Consider the following 16,869-nt stretch of genomic DNA (forward strand, 5'->3'; position numbering starts at 1 on the left):
CGGTCTCTTTTTTTTTTTTTTTTTTTTTTTTTTGTTTTTTTTTTTTTCGAGATTTTTTTTTTTTTTTTTTTTTTTTTTTTTTTTTTTTTTTTTTTTTTAGAATTCCATTCAGGTATTTTCAGTCTCTATCATTTGGGCATCTGTGCACATGCCAAGTAATAGCAAAGAGAAAATAATTCTTTTCTTAACCTGTAAGCAGATAGCCTGGGAGCAGGAATTTTGTTCTGGTACAAAACAGAGTATGRTATTTTTGCCAGCACCAAAACCTTTGGTGAAAGTACTCTAATACTTAAGTGTTTCTGGTCACTGTCAGCATTTAAATAAATAGAATTAAGATTGGAGGGCAAAAAATGAGGCAAATTCACAGATAAAGAAAAATACTGTTGCTATTAAGATAGAATTTTACTTGACCTGTTTAGCACCTTTTTTTTTTTTTGCTCAGAACTGAACCGCTTTTCCCTGAGAACATTTTTGCTGTAATCAGTTAATGACAGCTTTGAAAAGTTATGTTTATAAATAAATTCACATTGAAATAGTTCTTAAAAGTCACCTTTTTTTTTTTTCTTGAAGATAATGATATTCCCAGAGGGCACTTGCACAAACCGATCCTGTCTAATTACATTCAAACCTGGTAGGTATTATGCTCATTTCTCTGTTCTCTACAGAATGTTCTTGTATCTTCATTTTCTGAAATGCCACTTGCATTTTAATGTGCTTGTTGTTGCAGAAGTTGAGTTAAAAATCTTGCAATAGGGTGAAATTGGAATATAAATTTTCTGATGTTGCGGGAAGATTGTACTTCTACCATTCAACAAAACAGTGTAGATAATTGAGGTTTTTTTTCTCGTCTTCTGAGATGCGTATGAGCTGGAGGACTAATGTTTCTTGCTGTGTTTTTGTTTGTGGTTGTGTCTTTTTGCTTTTTTTTTTCTTGCCCCCTCCATTTCCTATTTTGGGTCTGTTATGCAGCATTTAGATACTTGCTGCTACCTTAAGCTTTATAGWGTATCTATTTCAGGCTGTGCAGCGTTTGTTGCTGTGTTGTATCTGGCTGATTCCTCTCTGACTCTTCTGTGGAGTTGCATTCTGGTGAAGATGACATGAAAATGTTTCCCATGTTACAGAAGATTCAGTTTTTTACGATTTTTATGTAACATCCACATTCTAAGCTCTTTTCAGTAGTATCACCCTTTTATCTTATCAGATTAGTAGAGTGTGTAACACTGAACATTGCTGCAGCTGTAAACTGCATTTCCAGTAGGGAGAAGTGCCAGTACTGCAGTAAACCTTCAACTTTAATGTAAATTTGCCTTTGTGATGTAGTTAGAGAGATGGTCAATGAAGAAGCATCAGTGAGAAAGCAGTTGTGAATGTGTTTTTTGACTCTTCCTAGTTTTCTGCCTAGGTTCTGGTCTGTGTGTCTTGTATTTTGTTTAGCCTKCAATTTCAATATCACTGTTAGAATATCATGCAGTGAGTCAGCATTGTAGTTGCTTGCACCGATTCATTTGGCTGAAGGAATCTCAGACTTTTTTCTCCAGCTCTTAGGTTTTCAGATGAATGTATGGTGATTAGGGAAGCATCCACTTCTTTAGCTCTTTACTGTACATCTCTCTCCACCTGAATCCTGATCATGCTTTGAAAGCTAGCCTGAATCCTTCATGTAARCYCTGATTTCCTGCCCTCCCTCTGTGYCYTAGACATTCCWGGCACCCAKGCACCATGTATTTCTGCCTCAAGTCCTCACTCTATCTTCCTCTTCTCTGGTCTAGAACATGCTGCTGCCTGACTCTTGACTGTCTCACTTTTCCTACTGAAACTTCCATCTGTATCCACCCAACCTTCCAGAAATCCTCTGCCTCAAAACTTCTCCTTTTTATCTTGTTACTTTAGGTCTTTATTGAAGTTACTACTTTCAGGATGCCTTTCACCGTTCTACTAGCATGACCTATGCTCCTTGCTCTTACTACGCATTTACTTGGTTTTGTGTTTGTTCAAGCTAGTCATACAGGCAAGGGAGTTTAGTTTTGTTTAATTAATACTGTTGTCATCTACCACTTGGCTTTTGTCAGCTTCAAATTATTTCAAAAGATGCTTAGACTGATCTTTGAGACTGAGCAGGAGGTACCACTGGCCTCCAGATCTCTTAAGGATTCTATTCAGACCACCTTCATTTAAAGATGTTGATACTCCATTAACATCTATTCCTTTTGTGTCTCGACAGTTATTTTGTAAAGCAATTGTTATGCTAAGAATACAGTATGCTTCAACTATTTGGTTCTTCATTTTTATTGGAGTATTAGGGAGATCTTAATAAATCATCAAGAATTACTTGGAGTGAAACTCTTCATTTCTTCATGAGAGAAAGATGCTTAGAGAAGTCTTGAACAAGATAGTTATTATGCTTACCCAGTCTTTGTATTAGAAACCAAGAAAATGCTTAGCAAATGACATAGAACTTGTGCTAYTTATTTATATAGTGCAGAACTGTAATTTTCACATGAACTGAAGCAATGCTTCTGTATAATAGCTCTAGTTCAATTTATAATTATTAGATTTCCCACAGATACAGRAGTAACATTAATTCTGTTATTTCAGAGATGACAAATTGCCTATAAATTGTTCAGATAAAAGTARAAAGCTTCTTTTGCATAAGAAAGCTTAGGTTTTTCACCAAAAATATTGTTGACCACAGGGAATATATTAACTTAACCATCTTGCATATGCTCTTTTTTTTTAATAATTTATTAAGCTGAATTTGGTACTAAGCTTTGATTTGTGTACATGATAATATATGTAAGTCGTAGAGGATAATTTAGAGAATTATCTATCTACAGTAAAGGTTGATATGCATGTCATTCTCCAGTGCTTGCTATTTTGATTACTATTGAAGCTACTTTTAGATCTTATTTTTTCACTATCAGCTACTTCCTATCCATCATTATTATTGTCCATTCCATTACAGTTGTGTAATTTTTTTCGTGCTGCAGTAAATTTCTTCTCAATCAAGATGCACTATAAATTAATTATGTGTCATATGTGCCTTCTAGGAGCATTTATTCCTGGAGTTCCTGTACAGCCRGTGGTTTTACGTTATCCAAACAAACTGGTAAGTTCAGCTTGTTTGTGTAGTTGGAAATTSGGGGCATTTTCCTTTATTGTTGCTTATGTAACCTTTTAGGTTTAAAAACCAAAAAATCTTTAGTAAGTGCTGATTAGTTAAGTATGTATTCCTTATGCCTTAAGCAATATAAGGAGTCTTAACTGAGACAGTTTAAATATTTCTGCTCTGAAAGTTGTTCAGGTTGTTACAAGAAGTAATGTACAAATGATGAGACAAATGACAATTTCTGTCCAGGGTCTGTGTTCCTATGTGCTCCCTGTTCCTACAGTGTGTGTTGGAGAGTTTCYTTAATGTCATTTATTGCTGGAAGATGTTTCTGCATCTCCTGCCTTTGGGGGTGTTAGTCACGAATTACTGTGACTGGCTGAATGGTATAGAATAATGTGTTGAGGACCTCTGCACCTTTATAAACTGTCATCTTGTCCATGTTTTAAATTCCCTCCACATTTGGCTAAGGAATTAGCTAATTTGGACTAGTCCTCCAATATAAATTATATTCAGGTAAAATAAAAATGATTGTGTTTATTTGCAATATCTGAAGTTTATTTTTGAGCACACTGGAACTATTTTCATGTCCAGTCCATCCCCTTCTGAATAGAAGTTATTTAGGAGAGAGTGCGGAGAGTCCCAGAAGTAACATCAGGACTACCCGACCTTTTTGCTGATGCATGTCACATCAGAAGATCTCTGACTAGCCCATTAACACCCTCTTGTTCTAAGAAGGGATTTTGTTTCTTCTTGGTATCTGAGTAGCTTACAAATATTTCCATCCACTGTTCTTTCTGTCCTTTTACAGGTTGATATAAAACATATGCTTGATTAAAAAAGGATCCAAGCAAAGTTAGTATACACAGACCACCATTTGCTCTTGACTGAGACRAGGTGTAGTGGCAATCAACTAATTTGTAGTAACAAACCCAAAAATCATCTTTGCAGATGCTGTGACAAGAATAGCAGCCTGATATACTTGCATAGTATTAAATGCATTGTAGCAGACTGCCTGGGACTTTTCATTACATAACAGTTATATTTTCAGGAAGAAAGATTCTTTTCTAAAAATAGTTYAAAATTTTGATGGCACTGCCATTTAAAATGGCAAATACACACATGGCTTATGTCATTCTTAATATGCCTTGTAATTTTTTGTTAATGTTATGCTTATAACAATATAAAGCTATCAAATGTTATTTTGTAAATGTCTTCAGAAATCCAGGTGCATCCTGAAATGTTATCATTGCCTGTAGTACATAATATGCAATGTTTGTAAACCAATACTAAATGTTTTTAATACTTCATTAACAGAAGTTTGTGAGCTTTTAACATTGAAGTAAATCAATATAAATGCAAATGAGCATTTTCATAATTGTTTTGCTTTGCTGCAAAAATGTCATAAAAGAAATTGTAACTGTTTCTATAGATATTTATTGTGAGCAGGCATGATTTTGTATACGGACTTTACTTTTTCCTACTGTTTTTGATCTGTGTAAAACAATTGGTTTTCCATGCCTTACTGAATCTTAAGATCCTATGATCTATTTCCTAGAGACCTTCCAAAGGTCTAAGCATTAATCACAAGGGCAATAATTGCTGTTACTGTTTGATTTTTGCATGAGCTTTGGGGTTGCAGAGGAGTTGCATCGGTGTTAGGTCCTACCATTAGAAAAGGAAGAAGGAATATGATGAGATACATTGAGGTGAGGTCTGTTTTGGTTAGGATACAGAGTTAGATTATTTTGTTTCAATTATTGAGCTACGCTTATCTCAACCTACAAGGCAGGGCTTACCTTTTCTTCCTGATTCTCCTGCTTGCCCTCGGGGAGGAGGAGTGAGCAAGCACACAGCTGCCTGGTACTTATTTGCCAGCTGGGATTAAACCACAGCACGTGTAAGAACAGAGTAGGGAAGGAATACTGCCTTTCATACATTAAGACACCTTTTTTAGCAAACTTTAAATGTCTCTGGCTCCCTGTTTGTTGTCTTGTTTGACTGCTGCGTAATATGATTTTGGATTTTGGAAGGAACCTTTTGAGGTCTTTGCTTAGCCAGTGAATTCCAGGTATGCGTTGTGTGCAGTCACTTCATTGCTTTTCACTTGAAGTGCCTGCTCTGATCTATGTTCAGAGCTTTGAGTTCCACAGTACAGCTGAGAACAGTCTTGGATTTGAGTGCACCTGGCTGAACTGGGCGGCTTTTTGAGATCAGAATGGGGTGAATGTAGTAGGTGTGTGCACTCTGGCATGTTTATTTCATTGTAGTCTATTCAAGAACTAGGGAAAGCACTGTTGTTCTGCAGTGGGCTGAAACATGTCAAAAGTGAAGAAGTAAATTCAGGTTTTTTTCTAGCAGATGAATCAAGTTCTGGTTGATGTGAAGAACTCTCTGTTTTTTGACTTTTTATAGTTAGGTTATCTCCCTGAATGACAGTCATCTTGGAGCTTGTGGTTATTTCCATACTGGTCCTGTATCAGTGTTTTTTTAGTAGTAGTATTATAGTATGTTGCTTTTCTTGATGCATGAGCAGAATTTAAGACTTAAATTTTTAAGACTTAAAATGTTGTGTAGACCTGATATTCAAAATTTGCTACTGGTTATCTAGTTTGATAACATTTGGGCTATTGGATGCCTTAGCCCGATTATCTATACTCTAATTAAATGCTTTAATGTCTTCACCCATAGGTTCTCTACTGCTCTCCTTTTTGCAGTTTTTTACACTTACTTTCTTTGTTTCTTTGTTTGAATTTTCTGTCAGAGTGCTGTTAATTATGAAAGGCTATATGTCTGTTTAAATATCACAGAGCCATTTTAACAGTGTCCAAGTGTCTTCCACAAGTAACTGCTATTTGATAAGAGGTTTGGTGGCATCTCTTGGACAGTTTTTTTAATATGATCGTTCACTGAAAACCTATAAAAACACAGCCAGTCTCCTATTTGAAGGTTGGCATATGATTCTCAGTATCTTGTGTCAAATAAAAATTCTCTGGAGGATGGCTCTTCTCCCTGTTTCCTCCTGTGCTGAGGGGAAATAACAGAGGGGGCCACATTCAAGGCCAGGTTGGGTAGCACTCTGGTCAGCATGACCTAGTTGATGATGTCCCTGCTTATTGCAGGGGAGGTAGAATACATGGCCTTGAAAGTTCCCTTCCAACCAASCTATTTTATCATTTTATGTACTTCCACACAATTCAAAGTATGAATCACTTAGATACAATAGTTTCCAAGTGCTCAAAATGCTCTCTAAGTGAATGTTATCCTGAAGTGCAAGTGGGTAGCTGGGATAAATACAAAAGGTAACTTAGCTAGGTAAAGAAAATGCTACTTCCCTTTGTCTGCTTGTTGTTTCTATCATAAAAATATTGGTTATGCTGATAGGAGTCTCCTATAACATGGATCTGCCTCTTGCAGATCAGAATGCTGTTTTCCCCTAGATAGCATTTCTGACTGTTATCCCTGATGCATCCTGATGTTTTGAGGAGAAAAAGCATGGCTGTCTGCTATGACTTTCACGTTGGGAATTTCTTGCAGGATTGTTGATAGATACATGGCTTACTTGAGTTTGACTTGCCAGTTAGCCAGCATGAGGCTGGATTCTGAAAACACCTATGCACTGTTCAGTAATCCAGATACTTTCATGGAGCTCACATTTTTCTTTATCTCCCCCTGCACTGCTGCAATTTAAAAAGTTGGGTTGGAGATGTGTAGTGCTTGGTGTTCTATAAGGCATTCTCTAGATAAGTTATCAGCTATCTACAGTGGTTCCTCAGGGTTTGTAATGAAAGTTGTGGAAATAAAACAAACACCAAAATGTGTATACTTGCAGTGTTATCAGAGACATCGAAATGGCCAGGAACAGTGTAAGGATAAAACTATACTCATGCAAGTTCAAAAAAGTCACTACATAGAGAAGGGTTGTGTAATGCAGATATGTTGATTGCTGCAGGTAAAATCATCCTCTATCATATTTTGTTTGATCAAAAATAATTGTTAGAAGTCAAGTTTTAAACTTTTAATAGAACTTCTTGACATATTGGTCTTTCTCTCCAAGCTGTTGCTCTACTACATTTAATCACATTTTTCACCTTTGGATGGGTTTCATTTCTTTCATTTTAACTTGTGAAACCTGAAGTTTCTAGAACGGGTTTGGATGGTAGCACAGAACTGAGCTGGAACATTTTCAGTAGATTGAAATAAATATCTCTCTGATCTCATCTTGTAGAAACCTGAGTTTAATGAGTCCTCTTGTCTTAGTTCACTAATAACTTGAACTCTTTTCCCAGTTAGAAGAGAACTAATTTCTAGGTTTTTAGATGCTTACTTCTACACTTAAATCTTGTCTCCAAATATTGGAGGGGTTTTTTTTTATCTATTTCTTATCTTACTGATAAAAATACAATGACTTTTACTGTCATATTCCTGTTATATGTTCTTTTACAAGTCTCTGTTCTCTTTTTGGCATTTTGTTCACTTCTTTTACTGCTATTTGTCCTCTCGAGTTTCACAGAGTCCTCATTTTGTGCTCATTTTGGCAACATAGTGTATAAAAGATGAGCCGATTCCTCACAGGGTTAAGAACTTTTGAAAAGAGAGCATAGAAATTTCCATGAAAACTTTTTAGTGATATGTTGTCAGTTATTCTGTGTGCAATGTAACAAGTTCAAAGCACAGTAATTAATTGCAACTTTCACCCTTCTTTTCATAGGACACAATCACATGGACGTGGCAAGGGCCAGGAGCGTAAGTGGTTTATGTTTTATTGCTTGTGTCATTGCTTTCCTCAATCAGTATTTATTTACATGACTTATATGCATGTAGACTGAACCAGTTGATAGTTACTTGATTATTCTTCGGCATTAATTTATCTTTTATCTGTAATTCCCTAATTATGATAATAGTCATTAAGAGGAATCCAGGTGTAAACCGTATAATTCTGCTGCTATGATTCTGTTCGTTTGCAGAATGAATTTTAGGGTTTTATTTAAATTTTTCTTTTTTAGACAAGTGCCTGAAGTAAAACAACTTGCTTCTGCCCTACATATTTTATTGTGTGCAAGCTGATTTGGTATATTACTGTATAAAATCTGTAGAAATAGAGTTTGAAATTGGTCTACTCTCATGAAAACAGGTGACCACTCAAAGAATTTGGAGATACTGTATCTATTATCTTGTCTGAATATAATTTTGTACTTCTTTTTAAACAAAAACATTCTAGGAGCTCTTTAGCAAATCCATGTAATGTAAAATATTAAATGAAGCAGTTCTTGGTTGTTTTTAAAATAATTTAACCATTATTTTCATGTTGGGATTTGAGTAGAGTTTCCAAAATATTTAGATGAAGATGAAAACAACAAATTTTGACCTCTAAGTAAAGGGGAGTTGGCATCTATGGTTAATGCTTTGTTTTTTTTTGGATGTCCCACCCAAGATTACAATATTTTAGTAGTGATGAGGGAACCATTGGGGAGTTAGCCAAGATTCACATAATTTAGAATTTTGTCAATTAGTTTCGTACTTGAGAAGCAGGTCTAATTAAGGACATGATCTGGAGACTTGAGAAAATCATTGATCACTTCCAAAGGTTCAGCTTACAGTTAATTTGTCACTTTGGGAGTAGATGAGTCCACGATTGTGTATACCATAGACACTGCAGCATTTTCTGCATGCAGGGATTTCTGTTCTCCTGAGCTTCTACATCTTCCTTTGCATTTGCACTGCAGTTCATGTAAAAAAAATAACCTAGCCATAGAGGAGAAAGGAGAGTAGTTTGCTTCCACTTTTAGTGTCCTAACTGAGGAGTAAAGAGCACATAAACAGAGGAAAAGGGAAGAAATTTGTAGATGTGTTGCCTCAGATCACTGTAATGTCTACAAAACCCTTATTCTGAAGTGTTGACCTCTGCTAATAAAGTTAAATTAAATTAAAGCTGAATCAGAATCTGCGGCAGCATGTGATGTTATAGAAATTGACTGGGTCAGTTTAAATTACAGCTTTGCTTAATTAGGATTAATTATCCTGGGTGACCTAAAATGTATTTGTGATGTCTTTGCAGAAGATACTGTTAAGACTGATACAGGCTTCCTTTTCTTAGCAAACATATCTCTTCTGTCTTAGTGTTAGCCAAAACTTAATCTGGAAATGTTTCTGTATCTAGGAATATTCTGTCTGTTTAAAGGTGCTGTAACCTATGGAATGGAATGAAAACGTGTCACATGTGAACTTGAACACTTTCTTACACTTACTGAAAATAATGTTTTTACTACTTTGACACTATTCAGAACAGATGAACTGAGTCTACATTGAAAACAAAGAATGACTGTAGTATGCAACCTGAATTTTCTTTACATCGGACTTGAGTTAGATACAGGTTCTATTAGTTCCAAATTTTTACTTAAATACGAGGTTTAATCTTTGAGGATTACAGAGTTGGCAGAGAGAAAAGCTTACTTGTAGTTTACTGGCAGTTTTTAACACTCTTGAAGGACCAAGAAACCAGACTTGCATGTTTCTGTCTGCAATGCAAACATCAAATCACAGGCTCCATTGTTTTTCTTGATCCTGTTCTATTCTTTAATGTGTTGGAAGCTCAAAAGGAAGGAAGGGGGGAAAAAGTGTTTCTCAGCCCTACATGAATGTGTAACAAACTGAGTAGGGTTTTGCTTCTAGAAACTGCACTTTATCGGTGTAAGAGGATTTTGACCAGCCATCCCCTCATGATGACTGCTGTAACTACCTAGATACTGTATAAAAGTGTGGCTACTAACACTGCTTCTTAATTTACTAAATCCTTTCCTGGATTTGAATCTTAATGCTTTCTAAGGTCAAGTTGATTCCAGTTATCTTGTATCTTAGGCTATTAAAACACATGTACTGCATTTCATTAACAGACTTCGGAAGTATAATGAACTTTGATTCCAAACTAAGGTAATGATAAAATCTCAGTGGTTACGTAATTATTCTTGCCAACTCTGTGGTGAATACAGCATTTTGCTGAAACAGACTTACTCTTCCTTTAACACATTATGCATATATTATCTTTTACTGTTTCTCTTCCTGGTTTTGACTAAGATGCCACTTCAGTGTAAACTACTTTTGTTCCACCTGACAGAATGTAATATGTAGAAGTATTTTCAAAGACCTTTTCTGTTAATTTTTTATCTGAATATGATCATAACCTACAAGTAGGAATGCTTGTAGGATGAAGACTTCGGAGCATAATATACAACAGTTTCACTACATATAATTTTTTTTCCTCCATCCTTCCCTATCTTTTTCCCCTTTTAGGTTTGAAATTCTGTGGCTTACTTTATGTCAGTTTCACAATTCTGTGGAAATCGAGGTCAGTAAAAAAACTCCAGTGTATTCTGAGCAGTTGCAGAATACATAATATTGTACTTAATTCTGCAAGTAAAAGTTTGCATTCAAACCTTGCATGTATGTCTGTAAAAACACTTTAAAATACCATTTATATTTTAGACAAATGGCTTCTGTTTTTGAAAACATAGTCTAAAAATTAAATACGAAAATACAGTTTTCCAGTTGGCATAAGGCTTTATTTTCTTACTGATTTGAGCTGAGTAGATACATTTCTGGCTTGGTTTAAAGAGTCTTTTGTGAACAAATTTCTTGTCTTTTAATGGCCTGACTGCTGTTTCAAGTAGTCATGTGTTAGACTTCAAGTGTGTGAATGCTGATGTACACACTAAGGACTGTCTTGTAGAGAAAAATTGTTTGTGGTTTCTTACAGGCCATGTAAGTTATTTTAATGTCTGGCTAGTATTTTTATTAGGTTGTACTGTTCAGAATGTGAAATTGTCCAAAATGTGAATGGAAAACACAAAGAAAATCTATCTATATTCTTAACTTTGTTTTGAGGAAAATACTGTAATTTTAAGGCTGAAGACAATTGTGAAAATGTGGAAACAAAGCTTTTCCTTTCAAATTGTTGTCCTTACACATTTTACACAGAGTAATTACATTTTTATGGACAATTACAGTATTTGAAAAGTGTTATATAGGATATTTGACAGATGTTCTGCAATTCTGTTGCTTTTCAAATAATGAAGCAGCTACTTAGCTCTGACAGATGGAACTGATGGCAGGGTAAATCAGCAGAACTATTGCATATTTGCATACACTGTTACAATAGTAAAATATATTGCATGCTAATCACTGTATCATTGCTCTGTGTTTGCTTATTTATGTAATCAATTATTCTAAAAATTAATGAATGTGCAAAATACCAGCCATTCAGATAGTTGTACATGTTGTAGAAATCTGTGGCTTATGTTACCARTTTAGTTGGATTTTAAGAAAATGTGATTTCCAGAACAGTGGCCTGTGTTTTACAGAAGGACCAGAGACTGCCTTATGCAGGGATAAGACCAACCAGTTGGTTGGCAGGATTTTTACCCTTTCTCAGGAGCATGGTTTCCTGCCCCGGGCGAGTAAAATGGGTTCTTTCACACAGGAGTGAACACTACTGAGCTTTCTTGATTTTTGAGGCAGCAGCTGCTAGCAGATGTTGAGTTTCTGTAGCTCTTACAGGTCTTGCATAACAAGTTATAATCTTTGGTAGATTTGGAAGTAAAAAAGCAAAATAACTAGTGATGTTCTGAAATCCTCCACACTAAAGCAGGGGTCGGCAGAGAGTAGAGGAACAGAACTGTTTGCAAGGTTGTTCTCAAGTATGTGGCAGAGTACTTGAGAGCTACTTGTTGAATCTCTTTTTGTAAAAAAGCATGGTGAGGACTAGGAACATAGAGGAAAAATTAGTTGTTCTGTATTCAAAATCATATTTTTCCCCTGTTCTCCAAAGTTTATTSGTTTATATTCCTGCTGTGCTCCATCAACGCAGTGATACTGGCAGATACCAGCCTGGATACCACAGTTAGTGCTGATGATCCCTTAACTCAGGGAGACGTACTACAGRACAACACAACTTTAGTGTGGTTTTGATTTAAATGATTTCCAGTAAGATTTAACAGCCAACAATCAGGATCCAAAGTTAGCTAGTTTGGGCTACTCTGCATATAATATGTGTTCTGGTGTACCATGTGTGCCACCCACCATGTGTATTGAGAAGCAAGCATCTTTGTAGGTTTTATAATAAGTTTCTGTAAACATTGGCCCATCCACCCATCCTGTACTTAGACCTGGCGTGCCAGCAGTGTTGTGAAGAAGAAAGAATATACGATCATCTGCACATGGAGTTTGTTTTGGCTCATGTCTGTTTGTTTTACTGTCARCTTAAGTGTTCATACATCCATGACAGTCTGCAGCAGCTGAGAGTTCTTCTCTTAGTTTTGTTAGTGATGCTGAAATGATTATGTTATTTATGTCGAGTTAGGCACAGACATGTAGAACACCTGTGAAATCATCTGGTAGTTAAACTTGTCCCGTGTTTGGACAAATGGCTTGATAGCAGTTTGCAACTCAAATAAATGGAATGGGGTTTGGAAGTTGAAGGAACAATCTTTCCATCTCTGTTAACTTCACGGTCTTTGTGATTTTGTGTATTATATGAGGCTGGTGTACCTGCTTGTAWTGTAAACCTGGAAGGCAGGAGTCGTATGTTTTCAGCTGCAGTGGTGCATATAGGGAAAACTCCAGCAAAACTCAAAATAAATTCAAGATTTATGATTTATTCCATTATAGGAAACAGSTGAATGTATAATGGCAGTGTTTGGGTACTGTTGATCATACCATTAAATAATTTTAAAAGAACAGCTTCATGGGTATTGAGAAGTATTTGCTGAAATTACAAACTTYATATAGGTTCCCCCATTGTTATGCTCTATTTTAAAGACCAGTGTGAGATTTCTGGGTCATAATTYCCATTTTTCACTACCCACAGGTAATGATACGTACTATAACTAAACTTCTTGCAGGTTTTTTTTCTAATTCAGAGGCTTTACACAGGATTGTGAGCATTTTACTCATTTAGTGCATAAATTATCTCTTTGTGCTACAGTACTAAGAGAGTTTGTCTATCTGGTACTGAGCAGAAGTGGTGATCAGTGATCCCTTCATGTTCCTCCCATCTGAGAAGTTAGTTATTTGGCAGAACAAAATGTTTTGAAAGTTTTTCTAGCTGAGACTCACCATGATCTTGGGGCTCATATAATTTTTCAATGGACACTTAAAAACAGCTTAAAGCACTGGAAGATCTTCTAATGTAGGCCATTCTGTTCTGAAAGCTGCCCTTTCTGTTGCAGGTCTCCAGCAATTCTAGTTTAATTTTTCAGTTTCCAACATCAACTGTTTTGTGATTCTCTGGTCAGCTGCATTTATTTAGGTTTTTTCTTTCAATGGAGTGTTAATGACTGATGTCCAAATTGAAGGGAAAAAATTTTCAGAGCGTCCAACAACAGAAAATAAAAACACTTCTGAGTACATTAGGTAGTGATACATGATTTCAAAATGTGCAGGGGGAGCAGTAAATGCTTTTTATCTTAATATTTAAGATAAAAAACAATATTCCTTTAGTGGTGCTGTTTTGGTTGTCTGGAAAGAGCTGAGCAATACAGGGTGTAAGAAAAAGGTTTATGCAAGAAAATGCTAATACTTCTAAATTATTTAAAAATTCCTAGTCCCACTTAGGAAAGGAAGATAAAACTCTGCTTGGGTTCCATGAGGTAAGAAATGAGCAGAGTCAATGTTATATGAATTTCTAGAAGTATGACATATACTTAAGCATTTAAGAGTTCGATCTTTAATATTTTCTGTAGTCCTTTTCTTAACACAAATTTGTAAGTAACAACAAACTGTATACAATTTTCACCRTAGTGCTATAAGAGATTGTTTAAAATGTTAAATATTTTTGGTATAATTCAGTTCTCTGTATGCAGTTCCTACCCGTGTATATTCCTTCAGAAGAAGAAAGAAAGGATCCAGTGTTATATGCCAATAACGTCAGACGTGTAATGGCAGAGTAAGTATGTTGTAATACTGAATAAAAATAGATGTGTCATTTTAATTTTAGACTGAAGGAAATATCACAAAATCAAGTCAGTGTGGTTGTCTGCCTACAAAGATCCTTGTAGTCTGTGGTAGTGTCTGCAAGACCTTTTACACAGCAGTTACCTTCCCCTCTGAGAAGGCYGGGGAGCAACAAATACAAGTACAGSAAAAACTGTAGGAGTTGATGGGTTTGGGGGTTTTGTGTGGTTGGTGTTTGTTTCTTTGGGGGGAGAGTGGKTTTTTTTGTTGGGGTTTTTTGGGTTGGTTTTTTTTGTTGTTGGTTGGTTTTGGGGGAAGGGTATGGCTGAATTTTAGAAAAGTTAATGTAACTGTAAAACTGCCTTTTGTGCTATTTGGGTGGCATTTAAAACTGTGACTTTTAATGAGGTTAAGAATAGTTTCATGTATTTGGTGTCAGCCTGTGGTTATTTCAAGTAGTAAAGCACAAGAAAGCCACTTCCATTGGAAATAGAGGACTGATACAATGCAAATTAATTGAAGTTAATGTCATAACACTTAAAACACTTGTTGCCTTTATTACACCCTACAGACATTTAATACTTTCACTCTTTTTRTTGGATTTTTTATTAACKTTTTTCCATTTCTTTTTTGCCCTTCAGTAAATCTTCTATTAGTCAGTAGATAACTCTTTTCTGTATTTATAGCAGACCCTCAGGCCTGTGATCAGTAAAAACTCTTGAGAGGTTTATGAATCTTCCTAACCCTGATTTTGAAAGAACTTGTGAAATCTGAATTTCCTTTGTGTGACTTCTCTTCMGTTTCCAAGCTATGAATTTAAGCCAAAGGCTGGTTTGTAGGTAGTAACTGAGAATTGTTCTCTGGTTGAACCCAGGCCTCTGAATTTCCTTAAGGACATTGGCATGATGATTTAACAATAGCTCCATTGTACAAAAGGACACTTCTCATGAGAGAAAAGAACAAAAGGACCTGTTTTGAATCATCCTGTCTTAGACTCCAATCAGATAATGGGGATTGTGTGCTGTAAGGAGAAATTTTGAAAGCCTGCAAAAGTTTATGACAACTGGCATGTTGCAAGCCTTCCCTTCTAAGTGCACTTAGGAGGAAAAACATTATTTCATTTCTCCCTTCCACCCCTGAAGAATTAGGCATTTGGAATAACAAAAGAGGGATGCAGATCTAAAGGGAAGACTGTCCGAATGAGAGATGACAAAAATGACTTGCTTTGGAATGTAATGGGGGCTGTAGATGCTGTGTTGATGTGAATTGGAAAATAAATGTGTTGGGATATCCAAGTTTTGAAGTTAAAATGTGGATGGGAAGGAAACAGAATGTTGATGCCTGGATACCATGGATAACTGTAGACCAGTTAAMATCAACATAGTTAAAAATTATTTACATCTGACCACTTCCAGATGCCTACTTCTTGTTGTCCAGACTTTCCCAGTTTATCAATGCAGTTTTTGGTAGAGGAGATTCCAGCTCCAACGCTGTCAGACTCTTCTGGAGCTGTAGCAGTTGCAACCCAAGTACCTCAGGTGCTGTTTGGTGCTAGCATTGCACTCTGCATTGTTGAATAAAAGAACAATATTACTGCTTTATCTAGATTTGTCTTGCTTTTCTTCAGCTTGAGTCRGTACAGCATTTTGTTATTTAGAGATCATTTCGGGATCTATTCACATCTGCTTACTACTCCTACCCATCATATTTTTCGGGCAGAAGAGTCTCATCCTACTRGATATTTTATAGCATCAAAGGTGATAGTCCCAGGTTATAATGTATTAGTGAGTCTAGGACCAGCATTGTAGAAATCTTGTGTCTTGCTCCTGATTTCTGGGGCAGTTGCTTGCAAGATTGCTGCACTCAGGAACTTCTTGGTTGAAATGGACACAGTTTCCAGTCCTGAAATTGTTTGCCTTCTCCATAATCTTAATTTGGGAACAACTTTTATTAGGCATTGARCAAAGCATTTGACAAGATCTCTGTATCTTATGCTGCTTCTGCTTGTTGACTGTGAATTTTTTTTTTATTTTTGACTAGCTTTTCTGTGGGCAGCCACAGATGTGAGTGATGGTGGTCTCTAGATAATCAGCTTATATAAGTGAACACAAATTATTTCATGAAGGAGATGCTGTCATTCAGAGGTTTGCTGCTTTAGGAAGTTAATTTCTTGCACGTTGGATGAATTTACTTGGCCAAAAAGTGAAATCCAGAATTTGCCTTTGTTAATGGAACTGGAATTGCTTGTACAGGAGAGCCACCACTGCTGAACATGCTTGTCATCCTTTGGGTCATTTTCTTAATTTGCACAAAAGATACATGAGATTAGATTAATTTGCTATTTAAATTATGGTCCCCTACTTATCCCTTGATGACATGCTTCACTTTTGATTTTCTCATGCAATCTGTTTTGAGTGAGTCTGTCTTGTTTGATCTTTCTGGCCTTGTCCTGACTGCCACTCAGTTTAGTCAAAGCTCATCTCACCCACAGCACGCTATCAGGAAGTGTTTTTAGAGACACTTTCAAATCACTGAAAACATTGGATGCTTTTAAATATGGCAACAGTCCAATCCAGTTCCCTTTAAAATCAATAAATAAAATGTGGTGCTGTCCTGAGCTTTAATTCACTGCATGTGTTCTTTATTGCWCTAACAAAGTTCTGAAACCACCATGCTAATAAGCCATGCCATATAGAAAAAAAATAAAATTGTCTTATTTTTGTACTAAGTAAAAGCCATCATTTTGGTCTTCATATGCATTAGCTATTTTCATCTAATGTTGATGGTAGTCCACATGGGTTGTTTTGGTCAAT

General features: G+C 36.0%; 1 protein-coding gene across 2 annotated transcripts in view; it reads left to right on the forward strand.

Moving 5' to 3' along the window:
* LPCAT1 (lysophosphatidylcholine acyltransferase 1) overlaps nt 1–16,869 on the forward strand; it is a 61,483-nt gene that overhangs the window by 18,348 nt on the left and 26,266 nt on the right. The window contains exons 5-9 of one of the 2 annotated variants that reach the window (XM_057378413.1): nt 571–631; nt 3,051–3,109; nt 7,821–7,855; nt 10,400–10,454; nt 13,966–14,048. In XM_057378413.1, the coding sequence (XP_057234396.1) occupies nt 571–631; nt 3,051–3,109; nt 7,821–7,855; nt 10,400–10,454; nt 13,966–14,048 (293 nt within the window). The remainder of the gene's footprint in view (nt 1–570; nt 632–3,050; nt 3,110–7,820; nt 7,856–10,399; nt 10,455–13,965; nt 14,049–16,869) is intronic. The other variant, XM_057378412.1, reaches the window with a different exon arrangement.

This window comes from Malurus melanocephalus, unplaced genomic scaffold (assembly GCF_030028575.1).
Source record: "Malurus melanocephalus ecotype Western Australia unplaced genomic scaffold, MMel_1.1 scaffold_357, whole genome shotgun sequence".
Lineage (NCBI taxonomy): Eukaryota > Metazoa > Chordata > Aves > Passeriformes > Maluridae > Malurus > Malurus melanocephalus.